This window comes from Lemur catta, chromosome 3 (genome assembly GCF_020740605.2).
Source record: "Lemur catta isolate mLemCat1 chromosome 3, mLemCat1.pri, whole genome shotgun sequence".
NCBI classification, from domain to species: Eukaryota; Metazoa; Chordata; class Mammalia; order Primates; family Lemuridae; genus Lemur; species Lemur catta.
The window spans coordinates 72,532,700-72,547,599 of NC_059130.1; the positions used below are offsets into that span (position 1 = coordinate 72,532,700).

Here is a 14,900-nt window from a genome sequence, read left to right on the forward strand (position 1 = left end):
TTGGGGCAGTATCTGGCTCTTCTCCCACCTCTCCCATAAAAGATTAAGCAAAACTGATGGGATGATCTGAGATATTTCATTGCCACCAAACTACACCTATGAGTTTATTATTCCTTTAAGTGATCTTGTGAGGCCAATGAGGGCCTTTATCTTGATTAATGATGATCATCCTATAATATCTGTATACAGTGGCTTGACAAGAGTTTTTGACAAAGAAAATTAGGCTCTGAAAGACATTTCTCATCAGAAACTCTCAATATATTAAAATGCATTTAAAAGTTACTTCTGGGAAACATACTAAGTAGGCCAATCATTTAATCATTAGCTAATTGTCAAACCCTATAAAATCATGATATAATGTCACCCTGACATAAAGTAACATCAAAATTAGTGCATCATCTATAAAGTGAAGTATCATTTGCCTTCAAGTGACAAATTCTATTGCCAAAAAATACTACTGTACTTCTAATAAGTGACACTCATTTTAATAGACCCTACAAAAATACAATATTTTCAATGTCCCCATAAAACAATTAACTTACAAATATTATTCTCAGAGCTTTGGTGATATCAATATATGATACTATTGTGAAAATCCTAATAGAATACTTGAGACACTAGCATGTAAAGTAAATTAATTATATAACATAAGAACGATGTGGAAATATGAGAGAGAATGCATACAACCAACTCTAGGAAATTATTCTGTAATTGTAATTAATATTTTAATCAAATTAATGACCAAAATAAAAGAGAAATGTTTAAAGGATAATAAAATGAATTTTGATTATTTATGGAGGAAAATAGTTTCAATGCAAAAGTAAATAATTCTACATTAACTTTGCTTATCTTTCTCTCCACTGAGATAGCATTCAGAATTTTGTATGACTTAACACGTTTTTTGGAACAAAAGTATTTTATCCATTTCTGCCCACAAAATTAGGCATCAAAATTAATAATATAGGTAGACTACAGCTCTGAGAAATTATATTTGAAGTTACATATTTAAATACCAAAGTTTTTTAATACCCACCATAATTTTCTGACAACAGTCTTTCTTAATGATAAATTTTGTCAATTCCCAAAACTCATTTTAAATGATTTAAAAGTAGCAAATTAAATTAAGCAACACACAAATAAATTCCACATTTACAAGTAAAGAAATTACAGGGGCTACAGTTTATAATCAACATAAACTTGAAAGAAATAAAGCAATACCTTTCCTGCCACCCATCATCCACTGCTGAAATTTGTGGTGAAAAAGAGTTATCTACAATGACCTTTAGTCTGTTTCTAAACTCTGCATGTTTTGTAATTAGCTAAAGGCATTGAACAAATTAGTTTATTGTATTTTATTTGGGTCCCAGAGATAAATGGTTAATTTATGAAATATTTCACTCTGTGTTATGAGAATTTAGCAAATGAATATGGAACCAAATACAAACACTTTATACCATATGTACAGTTACTTTCATAAGGCATTATCATGTAATTTTTATTGAAAAAGATTCAATATAGTAAAGTCTTATTTTAAGATATATTTTCTTTCTCAATCCGAGATGTTTAGTTTATGAAAATATTGTTTTTATCTATGCTGTTTTTGTATATATGCCAACATATACCTTGTGCTAGAAATATTTTATGGGAATTACAATTCTTTATATTTGTATTTTCTATATAAAGGCATATACAACTTTGAGGCAGTGTTTCTGATGGAGAGCAGAATTTGTAAAGAGCTTGTGTGTGCTTCCGTGCTCCGAAATTATATGAAATCCACTTTGAGAAGAAACTTATTTGATTAAAAAAACAAAAACAAAAACAAAACTGCACCAATGCACAGCCAGAGGCTGACAATTAAAACTAATACATAACCACATGAACATCATATTTATAGAGTTAACATTTTTAAGGATGATCAGTGCTAACATATAATATTATACATTTGGCACTAATGTTTGCCATTGGTCCAGCAATTGGCAAAATTTATTTCTATGTATAAATTTATTTTTGAACATTAGGTCTGGCTAGACGTATCTTCACTATTTATAAAAAATATTTAGACAGTAAGCTCACGTTGAATAACTAGGTCTACTGTGTTCTGGAAACTCTTCAGTAGTAATACAGCTTTTTCATGTTCCATATGTACAAAACTGTGTCCATTTGCCTGTAATACACAAATAAAACAAGGCAATCAATGCAAACTATCATTGTATCATTGTTTCTAATCATAAGATTCATGGGAGCACTGAGCCATAAAAAGTTAGCTGTTTTTAAAATTCACAATGAAATTTCAACTACAGATGTAACTAATTAATTTACCCAGATTTAGCCCAATTTATGAATTTAACAAATATTTGTCAAGTACCCAATGTGTCTTTGCCACTGTGCCCATCATAAAATTACACTGGTGAATAACAGATAGCTGTACTGGTGATATTGTAGTTTAGTTCTGTTGCTATTGTTCTGATTTGTTTTGGCAGGAGCTTAGTTGGGTGGTATACAAAGAAACCCCATCAGCATGTTCAAATATTTCAATCATGCCAGATATGACTGGACATACATAGTACAATTAAATCTTACTTTGACTTATTGAAAGTTCTTGGCTTATATATATTTATATTAAAGAAATTTTTTTTTATTTCCCCCATTGCTAAATGCAGTTATATTTTTTATCTATACTAGTGGTTCTCAAACCAATCCAATATACCTGAAGGATGTGTCCCTTAGGGATAAAGCACACTGACATTAGTAATAGAGGACATGCCTGCTGCCTTCTAGTTAAGAATCATCAATGTAAATAATCAAAATTAATTTTAAACATAATTAGCCCAAGGTTATAATTTCAAGAGCCCAGCTGGCTATTATTTGATATTTATGTCACGAAACATATATTCCTCTCTTAAGTGAGTGCTTATGGTTCTTTGGTTTTCTCTCCATTAAATTGCAGATTGTCTTGATTGGAATGATTTTTACTAGTAGTACAGAGAGAAGCAGGTCCCATAAGCCTTTACTCCCATGAAGGCCAAAATAAAACACAATCTTATTGAAACTTGGTAGAAATAAATCTTGGCAACTAAATGATTGACAATTATGTAATTGCTTTCCTTCCAGTCTGAGACTTAGTTCATTCAGAAGAGTCAGTCAAGTTGACTGCTTAGCAAAGTATAGGTAATAGAACCAGTTAATTGGTTGACTTTCTCAATCTTCAATGGACTGATAACTGATTTTGGGCACACATTGCCTTTGTTATTTTATTTACTCTTTCTAATGCTTTCTTACAATATGATTAATATTTCAAATAACCAATCACTTAAAAATTAAGGTATTTCACTACTTTTGGCTTTTCCAAATTTAAAACAGTTATTAAATCTCTAGCAATACTATATACAACCTTTAAAACTTAGATGAAAAGCATTTGATATTTTATTACTAGTTTCTTAAAATTGGTTGACTAATGATGTGATAAAGAAGATTCTGAAATACTGCATTTTAAAACCATAGTACATCTACCAATAAGGAAAATACTAGGAAACAAAATGGAAAACCATGTAATTATAAGTAGAAATTTGCTTTGAATTAAACAAACTATATAGGCATTCATTAATAACATTTAATAAATGCCTATCAAAGTTGGCATTGGCTGTTTCAGTGCAGGAAACAGTAGTTGAGTGGAACTTTGGGTGTGTTACACAGCTCAAAATTTTTGCTCTAAGTTGTAATAAAAATCAGATAATGAGGTTACACTTCATGTTATTTCTGATCAGTTGGTAACGAGGAGTAGAGAACATAGCATGTTGTACATTCTTCTTTCTACTCTCACTGTTTCTGACATTGGGAAAAATAGTGAACTTGCATGAGATATATATTTATTCCACTGTAGTTTTGAGGGATATACTGACTGCCTGAATGCCTTCCATTTGACCAAAAGAAATAACTTAATTGTAAAATTAAAATTTAACTTTAATAATGGAGTTATTAAATGTGAAAACTTAATAATAACTTAGTGAGTGTCAGCATTCTGTATCCATAGACTCTAGCCTCTAATTGCAAAGAACTCAAAACTCAGTGAGAATTTTCAGGGAATTGTTCAAAATTTAAATATCTCAGAGTTTCAAGGATGAAAAATTCTCTTAGATTTATAAGGCCATGAATGGAATGAGGTTGTTCATCATCAAACCTAACAAAATATCAAAGTTAAAAAAATAATATAAGTGTTAAATGCATAAGTGGTACAAAACTTAGCAAATTAATCATAGCTGTTAATTTTGAATCACACTTTTATTGAAAGATCTTCAAAGAAGGTTAGTCCACTCCCAATATGATTACTTTTTCATTTTTTCAATGAAAAATGTCTGTTGTGTGTTGAATTCCCAAAGCATTGTGCTAGGCATACAAGTAAGAAGGAGATGAAGCAGGGAGGCTCCCATTCAAGAAGTGGCCATTCAGGAGGGGAAGTAAGCTGTTGACATAACTAAAGCTAACATAGAAAATGCCTTACATAGAGTAGGCACTCAGCAGATGCATGCTGAATTGAATTTACATCTAAAGAGGGAAATAAAGTGCAAGGGTAGCTCAGAGGAGGACAAAGAGATGTGAAACTTCAAGGAAGCTGTTTCTCTGAAGCATATATAACACGAGTTTCCTGGTACTCACACCTGGCAAAAGTGCTTAGCAATGGACCACAAATCCTTATCTTGTCTTATTCCTGGAGTATCTTCTAGCCCTCAATATGTGAAAACTTGGCTATTTCTGATAAATTCTACAACACTACATACAGGGAAAGAGTTTTAAAATGGTCCATATATGTAATGATTTTTGTAAGAATTAAAAAAAAAACAAACCCAAACCTGTAATTTAGATCCCTAGGCTTTAGCATAGGAAGCAACCATAAAAATAAGCTAATGTGGAGGGGCTTTTTTTTTTTAAGGAAGCGGGTTAGTTCAAATAACATTGTCTTCAAAAGGAAGAGAGATAGCTCAATATGTAAAACATTTTTTCTGGAGAGAGAGAGAGTAAGGGGAGTAGGTGGGGGTTGAAAGGGGGATGGCACACAGAGACCAACTTGCTTGCCAATACCTTCCAACCCCACAGTGCCCATGAAAACAGTGTGAGAACTGCTGGTCTAGGCTAATCCTGTCTTTTTATAAATGGAAGACCTACACCTCAGAAAGACCAAGGAACTTCTCTGAGGTCACAGAGCCAGGGAAAGGGCTAGGGCTGAACCACCTAATACCATAATATTCTTTCTTATTATTTATCTCATTACTTCACTGAAATAATAAGACTACAATTACATTAAGTGATTGGAACTGACATTTCATTGGCCATGATAAAATAATGAACATTTTTCCTTTAAAAATTATTGCTATACCACCTCCTATCATAATTCTGTTCTTTATAGTGGTTGCAAAGCTGTGATTACCATTCAGATTCCTATCAGGTTTAATTTAACTTATTCTAAAAATATTGGTGGAAATAATATTTAGTCCTAAATTAAAACCTACAGAGATGCTGAATCTCTCATTCTTATTATAGTTTCAACTCTGGCTTAATTGGGTTGTTGTGGCCATGTGTCAGCTCTCTATCTCTTGAAAGTAGAAAGACTAATACTGCCTGCTAGGGCCAGAGAGAACGGAGAGAATTCTCAATGCCAGGAGAATCCAGAGAAAAATAAATTAATAAGAAGGAAACTTAGTAGGTAGAATGTATCTGATTAGACAAGGGTGTAAGAAACACACATGAATCAAATTTTGACGCCATTAAATGAAAATGGAAACCGTTGAGGAATAGCAAACTTACATAGGAAGACAATGGAGTTTGTGGTACCAGCAACACATGCAAGGGAACTGTTGATCATATATTTGGAAATAAGAGTGTAGAGTTCAGGAAGGAAGTCAGGGTAGCATCATTAGTAACAGAGGTTAGGTTTTACTGCAGTGTGGTATTAACCAGATCCAATGCTGAGAGTTTTGTCAGAAAGTAAGTTTAAAAGGGAGTATTGTGAAAGAAAGAAAATCTAAGTAGGGGAGCAAAATGGTGTTGTAGCTTTGGAAGTGTAGGGTGGAACTGAAAGATAGTGTTTGTGATTAACCTGGATGTCTAGAAAAACCTGTCTGAAGTGAGGTAGGGAAAGGTGAAACAGGGCCCAATTCTTTTTGCCGGAGGATGGCAGAAAGCTGGCTCTAGCCTGATGGCAGAAGTAAAATGGAGAGATTCTCATGTACCAATGCACTGAGGGGAGGGTACAGGACACCTGGGGTTCCTAAGAGGCCCAGGCAGGAGGAGACTGGGGAAAAGTCATCCTGAAGAGGGACCAAAGTAGAGTGCTCATAAAGGCAACTGGAAATCTAAGAGAATCAAATATTTTCTTGTGGCACCAAGTTACACTATTTTTCTGTAGCACAGAGGAAAACACAGGGACAGGAAATAGTTGGATTAATTCCAGGCTCAAATTTATTTCTAATAAAGAAGGCTTCAAGATGTTGAGAACCACAGTCTGGGGTCTGATTCAAGGCCAGTGAGACCCGTTTTACAACTTAGCTTTTAACATAGCTTTAAAGCACCACCTTTTAGATCATTGAAAACACATAAATAGAGCTTATATCCCAGGAGAGAATAAGCCTAATACCAATCATCACTGATTCAAATAAACATCAGGACTCTCTCTGTAATTCTAGTCCCCAGAAATGTTTTGGGTCTAAATGAGAGCTTCGGTAAACTTCAAGAGGCTTGTTTAAAAGACCACACAACTAGGGACTGCCTGGGAAATACCAGAAGGACTCTGAAAGTTATTTTTAAAAGTTTATTAAAGATTAAATGAGTTAATATATATCAAGTGGTTAGGACAAGGCCTAGCACACTATAAAAAAATCAATGGAGGAATGTTAGCTACTATTATTAATATTACTTCACTATTAATTTCTTGAATTTAAGAAATACAATTTTAATTAAGCAACAACAACAAAAGGAGACAATTTTAGAGGAAGGAACTATTTTCTCCTTGCTTTGCTAACATTAATTTTTTGAAAGATGAAAATGTGAAAATCAGAGAGATTACATGAAATAGCCAATATCACACAGCTAGTGGCTAGGTGGGAATTTACATTACAGTTGTCAAATCTCTGTATCTTGACACAATTTGTCTTTTTGGATGTTGTAAGATTGTAACTAACGTTTTAGATTCATCAGTGAATTCACTTTTTAATAGTGATTGAGCTATTTCTTGATATGGAGCATTATGTTAGGGCTGTTTCAGGGAAAGGCACTGACAGAATGAATTGAGAAAGGGGTTTGAATGGAAGAAGATAGAATCTCAATTCTAGAGAACCTTCTCCTTTCATTCTTAGAATGAAAGAACAAAAAGAATTTACACTGTATTTGTTAACATGAATATAACCATCTGGCTTATGTCTTGGGTAGTTCAGACAGGCAATCAATTATGTTACTGCATTTGCGTAGAGCTTTTTCAATTAAAATAAAGTCCAGAAGAATCACAACATTTCAGCTAGTTGGGTTTTGTGGCTCTTTTGTGTGTGTGAATAGAGTAGGCTGAGGAAATAAAGGCTGGTATTGCACAATGTTAATTGACAGGTATAAATTCAATGATGCTTTGAAAAATATGTGCACATGATTTACATTTACACATATGATATTTTAAATATACATATAATATAAATGCAAAAGATAATTTGAAGAATAAATGCTAAGTTAATAAAAATTTAAAATGTGTTGCCACATTTGGCTATGTATATATGTTTTATATAAACACACTATCATAGATTCAAATAAAATGTGTGCAATTTTGAGGAAATTACAACCTAATGAAAAATGAGAAATAAATGAGTAGCTTATTAAATTGAAATGAAATTAAAAAGAAAACAGTACAGGAAAGAGATATTCTAAACATTTTATGCTTCAAGAATTTGTAATTAATGGATTTCTAGCTTTAGCTGATTTGAAAATATGAAAGAACATTTTACTATAATCTTTATGTTATTTCCAGAAGATATTCCTCCTTATTTTAATTCCATTTGACATCTTCTGTGCCACAAAATGTTTTTTAATTGCCCTTTTTCATGATTTAAACATGAAAAGATTGAGGGTTAATAAAAATAATATTTGCAATTCCAACAAAAAGTAGAGCTTTGCAGTTACAGCTCATCAATTTATTGTAAAACACACTTGGTTTCTGGATTTACTTTCTTGTTCCTTCCTGGATTTATCTTGGATTTCCTTCTGGTAAATGTTTTGTTAAATGGATAAATTATGGATGTTTATGCTGCAGAATTTTTCCACATGATGCTGTAATTCTTCTAGGAATTCTGTGTATTCTCATTATCCAAGGTGTTAAGCTTGAAAACTAGCCTCAGAGAAGGCTTGGCCACAGGGTTGGTGGGACTATCTCATAAGAAGGACAGCATTGATCTTTTTAGACTCTGAGAGGAAAATCAGATTAGAGACAGGGCATATGATTTTTGGTTGACTTAAACTCACCCTTCAAGGGGCAAACATTTAAAGGACCAGTACATATATATTTTGTATGTTAGACATATATTATTAGTACATGAATATCTTGCACTTTGAATGCCTATGGCTCTTGGTATGAGGGAAAACTAAAAAATAAAGCAACCAAATTAGAACTATTAATATAAGGGCAAGCCTTCATGGTGGCCAACCTTGACGAAGCATTATGAGGAAGAATAAGAATCTGAGATAATTATAATTGTGCTTCATGTGAACTACCTGGAATTCGTTTCCACTTCAGAATTTTAATCTGATAGAGTACTCTCATTAAATACTGGGATATATTAAGGCTGAGTGTACTGCATAATCAATACTACATTGACTCTATGCCAAGTCATTTTAAAAAGTTTCCAATAAAAAATCTGAAGTATAGGCCTTCAATTCTTAGAGTTCATATGAAAAATTTACATCGTTCTTTGTAAATGTGAGAAAATTTGAAGTTTTAATGGGTTTTACTGTAGTATTAAAAAAAGCCTTTACAACACAAAACACAAGAGTTTTTCTTCTGTGTTAAAGGCACACATGTACTGTAGCTTGAATTTCTCATGAACTCAGGGTCAAAAGACATGGCAAGATAGAATAAAATCAACTGGACTGAATTATTTGTATAGAAACTTGGGTATGAAACTGATAATAAATAGTAATTCTGAAGAAATTTACTATTTATCTGCTCTGATTTTAGAATGCCTGTTTTCTTCTTATCAAACATGTCAAGTGAACATCTCCAACAAATGCATTTCCTACCTTGATTTGCAAGGCATTTTCCCAGCAAGACACACATTCTATTACTGTTACTTTTGCCATGAAAAGAATAACTTCTTTACTTTTGCCATGAAAATTGACCCACATTTTGAGGGGGCTCTTTGTAGCTAGGCTGGTCTCTGTTCTGGTGGGGAGTTTACTCTTAAAATACAGATTGAGGCTATTAAATGTTTGATATTCAGCTCTTTCTTGGCTCTCTTCCTCCTTCATTTTCTGCTTCATGTAATTTGGGTATGTCTTATTTTCAGGACTAGGTTGTGTAAAGGCAGGAACTTAATTATGTTCCCTAATATATTGTTTCCATTGCTTGGCACAATATTTTGTATATGGTAGGCATTTGATACGTATTATACAAATAAATAGATAAATTAGAAAATGTGATGAATATAATGCTATCAGCAAAATTTGCTCCAGAGAATCAGCATCGTATAATGGTGTGAAAGTTGTCAGAATCAAACTGGAGTGACTAGTGTTTAAAAAACCTCTGACAAATAGAGCTAGAAAAGGCCATGAAGAGAGGGCTCTTATGTCTGTCTGTACGCCCAATAACAAAAACTATTACTGAAGACTCTGCTAAAAACACAACTTTGCACAAAGTCCATCAAAATCTCACACAAAAAAATACTTCTGTAAAGGACATCCTGTCCAGCAACTGCTTGTCCAATCTCGGACTTTTGTCACCATTGTAACTGATCTTTGTAGCTAAAGATAATTTTATCAAAACTATTATGTAATCCTCATTTCTTCCTTTAAGAATCTTTGTCTTTCTTTCCTCCCTGAATACAAACATAGTTTTACTGTGGCACATGTTTTCCCATTGCAATGCTCTGTTCCCAAGTGAACAACATTTTCTTTTAGAGAACCTCTCTCTGTTTATTATTTAGGTTGACAATGGAAAGAGCTCAAATAAATTATTTAACATCTGTCAACAACAGATACCTTGCAGTGTTGTCGTGTGACTTAAATGACACAATACAGATGCTTAATTAACGTTATTTTTATATCAGCCAAACTGTGAATGGTAGAGCCACCCTAACAAATTTAACTTGTCTTTATTGGTTTTCATGTTTTACTTTATACTCAAAATATTATTTTCTTGATTTGCAGAAAGTACTTTCTAAATCTTTTTATTAGTTATTGTGCAAGAACTTTATATATTATGAACAAAACTAAATGTCTAATGATATGCAATAAAATTCTGGCATATAAAACCACATGCATTTTTTAAACCTATTTCTAGTTGCCGTCTAATAAAACTTTATTTTAAAAAATCTTACTCTTCAATGTTTACATCATTATAAGCAATAATTTCTCTGAACACTAAGAGTTACATGATTACTCCTCCCATCCCCCAACACCTTTGGTGTTTCTGATTTCCAGCCACAAATTAGATAAACTATAGAAATGTGAAACTTGTTTGACCTTATTGGGAAATGTTTTAGTGAAATTTTCAAATACCTTAAGTTTATTTCTTTCATGGTGCAACACTTCATTTTAACCATAAAAAAATATTTCTCACTCTGTATTTTTTGCAGCTCTTTTGGGGGAAATTTTTAAAAATTCAGAAAAATGAACATACTCTAACCCTTTCTTAATGATTTATGGTGACAATGGTGAACATCAACACTCTCTGGGAGAGAGCCATGGGCCCAGTTAGTTTGCGTCTATACCAAACATTTCCCAAAATGTGTTCTGTGGAGTGGTTAACTGATGCTGTTAGTAAAGAGGGTTGTATGGTTAAACATGTTGGAAGATATGTCTGTAAGATTTTTAGGGTTTTTAGTATGCTTAGTACATTGTGAAATCCTGAAACTAGGGATAGAGTACAACATGGTTCGGAAACTTATCTGACCATGAACTCTTTCTTTCAAACATATCTGAAGGGATGCCATTGGGAAGCACTGTCTTATACCGAATGACCCCAGTCTGCTGTACTTTTGAATCTTGTTTCTGGCTTTAGAAGTGTTTGTCTTTATTCCTGCACAGTGAAGCCGTTGGCTATGACTTTGTGCTTCTGTTAATGTGCCTGGACCCAAAGGCTTTACCCTTGGTGGTCTGGAAAACTGGGTAAAAGACTCCAAGTCTGAAATAAATCCTCTCTTATGAGTAAAAGGCATGAGATTTAGTGCATGGGCTTTGTGACATTAATTACATTTCCTTAGAAGCATTTTGTTTGTTTCTAGTTTATGTTTTTGTTCCTGATAGCTGAGGCTGTTGAATAAATAGGCTTTACCAAATTAAGATAATTCTCTTAGCAGCTAATCACACCTACTGGTCATTAAAAGAGCTATAAAACTTCCATTAAAACAAGGAAGGTTTGATTCAGTGGTTGTATACAGATAACCACTATATATTGGTGTACAAAAGATCCAGCCATCCGCAGACATTTCATTTAGACTTCTGTGGAGTCTAAACTTACTTCTCACACTCTGAGCCTTGAAAACTCTATCTAACTCTCTCCCCTTACTCCTATTCCCACCCTCACCATAACCCATCTCCAACTCCATGAGATTTGAATTCTTCAACTCTGTGAGAAACTTATTAAAATCCCAGGGTTTCTCCTTCCTTTATGACTCTAACACATGAGCCTGGGGTCTTCCTCCCCAATATTCTGTCCTTTGTACTCCATGCTCACCCTTTCTGGCATAAGCCTCTTACCCCTGCTCCTGAAGACTCAATGTCAGTCTAGCCCACAGGTATTCTTGCTCCTCCTTTCCTCTCTGTTAAGCCTGGAGGAACTCCTGCTCCATTAGGAGTAAACTCCCTTCTCCCTGACTTTTTCAATGGGAGATCTCCATGATCCCCAGCACTCCCTGCCACACAGGTGTCCTCTCCCACTCACTTGCTGATTCACTGGATGCAGTGAGGAGGGCCAGCCAGCATCTTGTATTTTTGCTTGTGACTTGCCACCCTCTCTGCATCCCAAGAAACACCTTCTTATATTAGTCACTTCATTTTCTTAACACTGCTATAACATCTATTAGTTATATTACAAAATTAAGTACTTTATTGTTTTCTAATGAATGCATACATTCATCTTATCTCCCTAGCTATGAGCATATGATTTCCCTCCTGTCTATTCTAATAACAAACCCTTTAAGACACTAATTAGGATATGGAGTTACTGTTGTCAGTGGTTGTGGAGCAGAGCAGTGATAGGCTTGATGGGTACCATGCCCCATGATTTTGGAGGAGATATGATGCTCTGAGCCAAACAATTTGCCAACAACTAACTAAAAAAAAAAAAGTGAGAAAAGCACAATAATAACTCTGCTAATAGTCCAAGTATTTGTTGACAGAGTTATTTGTTGAGAGTGGTTTCTTGAATTGTCTGCATGAGTTGTAATGTAGGGCCAAGGGTTTTTAAGACTAGAAAAAAAAAAAAAAGGAAACACCTGGCTTGTTTGAATTATTATTTCATTGATTATCCTATTTTGGTATCTTTAATTGGGTGCCATATTTACATTGGTTAATGGCAAAATTTGGATATCATTAACTAATTCTCTATAAATTATTTAATTTCTCTTCTCCTGCCAAAGTTAGGCTCATGTCTGGAGAAAGGAGTGGGTAAATGAAGGGGAGAATGGCGAGCTAACCTGATGTAACAGAACATGATATACTTACAAGTGAGCTATTACTGTGAATCATGTTGTTAACTATAATATTCTTTTTTTCCATCCTATTTATCTTTTCAACAGAGTAATTATAATTAATAGATTTTCTGTATTCATATATATTTTGAATTCTAAAATGTATAATGAATTAGACTGAATTTTTTAAGTGGAAAGAACACCAGAAGAAAGAAACTCTGATGCTAAATTAACAAAATTGTCACTTCAAAAATGGTCAAATATTGGCAAGTGCACAATGGCTAAGTCTAATAACATCTTTTTTATGATCCATGTGCTTTTGGTTTTTTTCTTTCTCTAACTTATGTAATTCAGCTTCACAGAAGGTGAGTCTGTGAAGGGTGAGTTCTACTAGCATAGTGCTCTTCCCATATGCTACACTGTCTTAAGGCAAAATAGTGCAGTGAATCACTTGAATTTGCTCATTAATTATAGTGTGTTTATTCTGAGAAAATGAATAGTAAAATGACAGAAAAATCATGAGAATATGTTTTAATTAACATCATCCCTTATTGTACACATCTTCATGTAATTCAAATAACATACTCATAATACCATAGCAGAATAAGAAGAGAGTGGTAGATAGAATTACAGAAAAAGAAAGATCTTATCTAATAAACTCTGGGTTGGGGGAATGCTGGAGAAAAGTATATTTCTTTTGCTATTTGCTATTGGGTTTTATCAAACACAGTAAGTGTCATCACTTAGAGGGGCCCTTTCATTTTTTTTTTCTTTTCTCCTTTAACCTTGATTTTCCAGGGCGAACACTGTCATTAAGCTTTGCAAATAAATTTGCTCCAGTGAGAACACCTGATGCTGATGTTGTAAGTGATAGATAACTCAATGTTATTAATCCATTTTCCAGTGTTCTTTAAATGAAGAGACAATAGTATTATAAAGAGAAAAAAATATAATTTGCCTTCTTAGCATCTGATGTTAGCGACAGTTTTAGTTCAGAATTAGCCATTCCTATTTCTTTCAGAAAGTATAATTGGCCACTTGTGCTTTTTAATTAGTATGGATGAAACTGTAAATACAGTATTTTATTTGATTGAGGTCTACATGGTTTTTTTCTTTTTTCTTTCTTTTTTTTTTTTACTGAAAATGGACTTTGATTTTATTATACGAGATACAAATGAGTTCTACAGCAAAAATAAAATGTTACATCTGCAATAGTCATTTGTAAAGAGAAGAGATATCCCAGGTGCAGCTCTTCTGCAGTATTTTTGGCTTTTAACTGATTGGGCTTATATAATAATTCCTTCCTACTTCCTGCATTAGGAATCCATGCCTCTGTGCACGTTGCTGTTGCTATATTCCTCTCAGGGATTAGAACTATTAAACCCTAATGACCCCACATACAACCCTCCTAGAATTTCACAGCCAGAAAAGAGCATTCTAATACCCTGCAAGTAGGAGCTAACTTATTTTGCCATCTGCAGGATATATGTATATAATTTTGTTATGATGTACATGTATACATTTCTTTTCTGAATTGAACAGAAAAGGAAAATCTTTCTTTTGCTACCTCAATCATGGATAAAGGAACTCCCAACCTTGTAGCATTCTAATAGGACAGAGATCTGAGATTAACTGGATACATTTTTTTTTCCAAACTCCGAGGTTCAAAATAATTTCTTTGAAATTCAGTAGAGAAAAAACCATAGCTATTTCCTTTGCTAATGAGCAGCATTTACTGAGTGTTAGGGAGTTATATTATTAGTTTATTCTTGGCTGTCTTTCATGGCAATTCATAAAATTATCAAACACTTGAATTTTTGAGATGGGAAGGATATCAGATAGAAGCTACAGTTCATTTTACACGTAACAAAGCTGAGGCTCATAGACATGATGATGTAAAGTACTCAGAGGACTAGTTAGGCTATCCAAACATATAGAACTTCCAAAATAAAGTGGTAAAGAAAAAGTTTAGGTTATCTTCTGTGTTTTTTGGTTTCGGTGTTCTAACTCAAAAGACCCACTTCC

At 33.5% G+C, this 14,900-nt stretch overlaps 1 protein-coding gene across 1 annotated transcript in view; it reads right to left on the reverse strand.

The window, feature by feature from the left end:
* Positions 1–463: 463 nt before the first annotated feature.
* LRRC7 (leucine rich repeat containing 7) overlaps positions 464–14,900 on the reverse strand; it is a 496,095-nt gene continuing 481,658 nt past the window's right edge. The window contains exon 27 of the mRNA XM_045547767.1: positions 464–2,164. Within this exon, the coding sequence (XP_045403723.1) occupies positions 2,057–2,164 (108 nt within the window). The 3' untranslated portion in view covers positions 464–2,056. The remainder of the gene's footprint in view (positions 2,165–14,900) is intronic.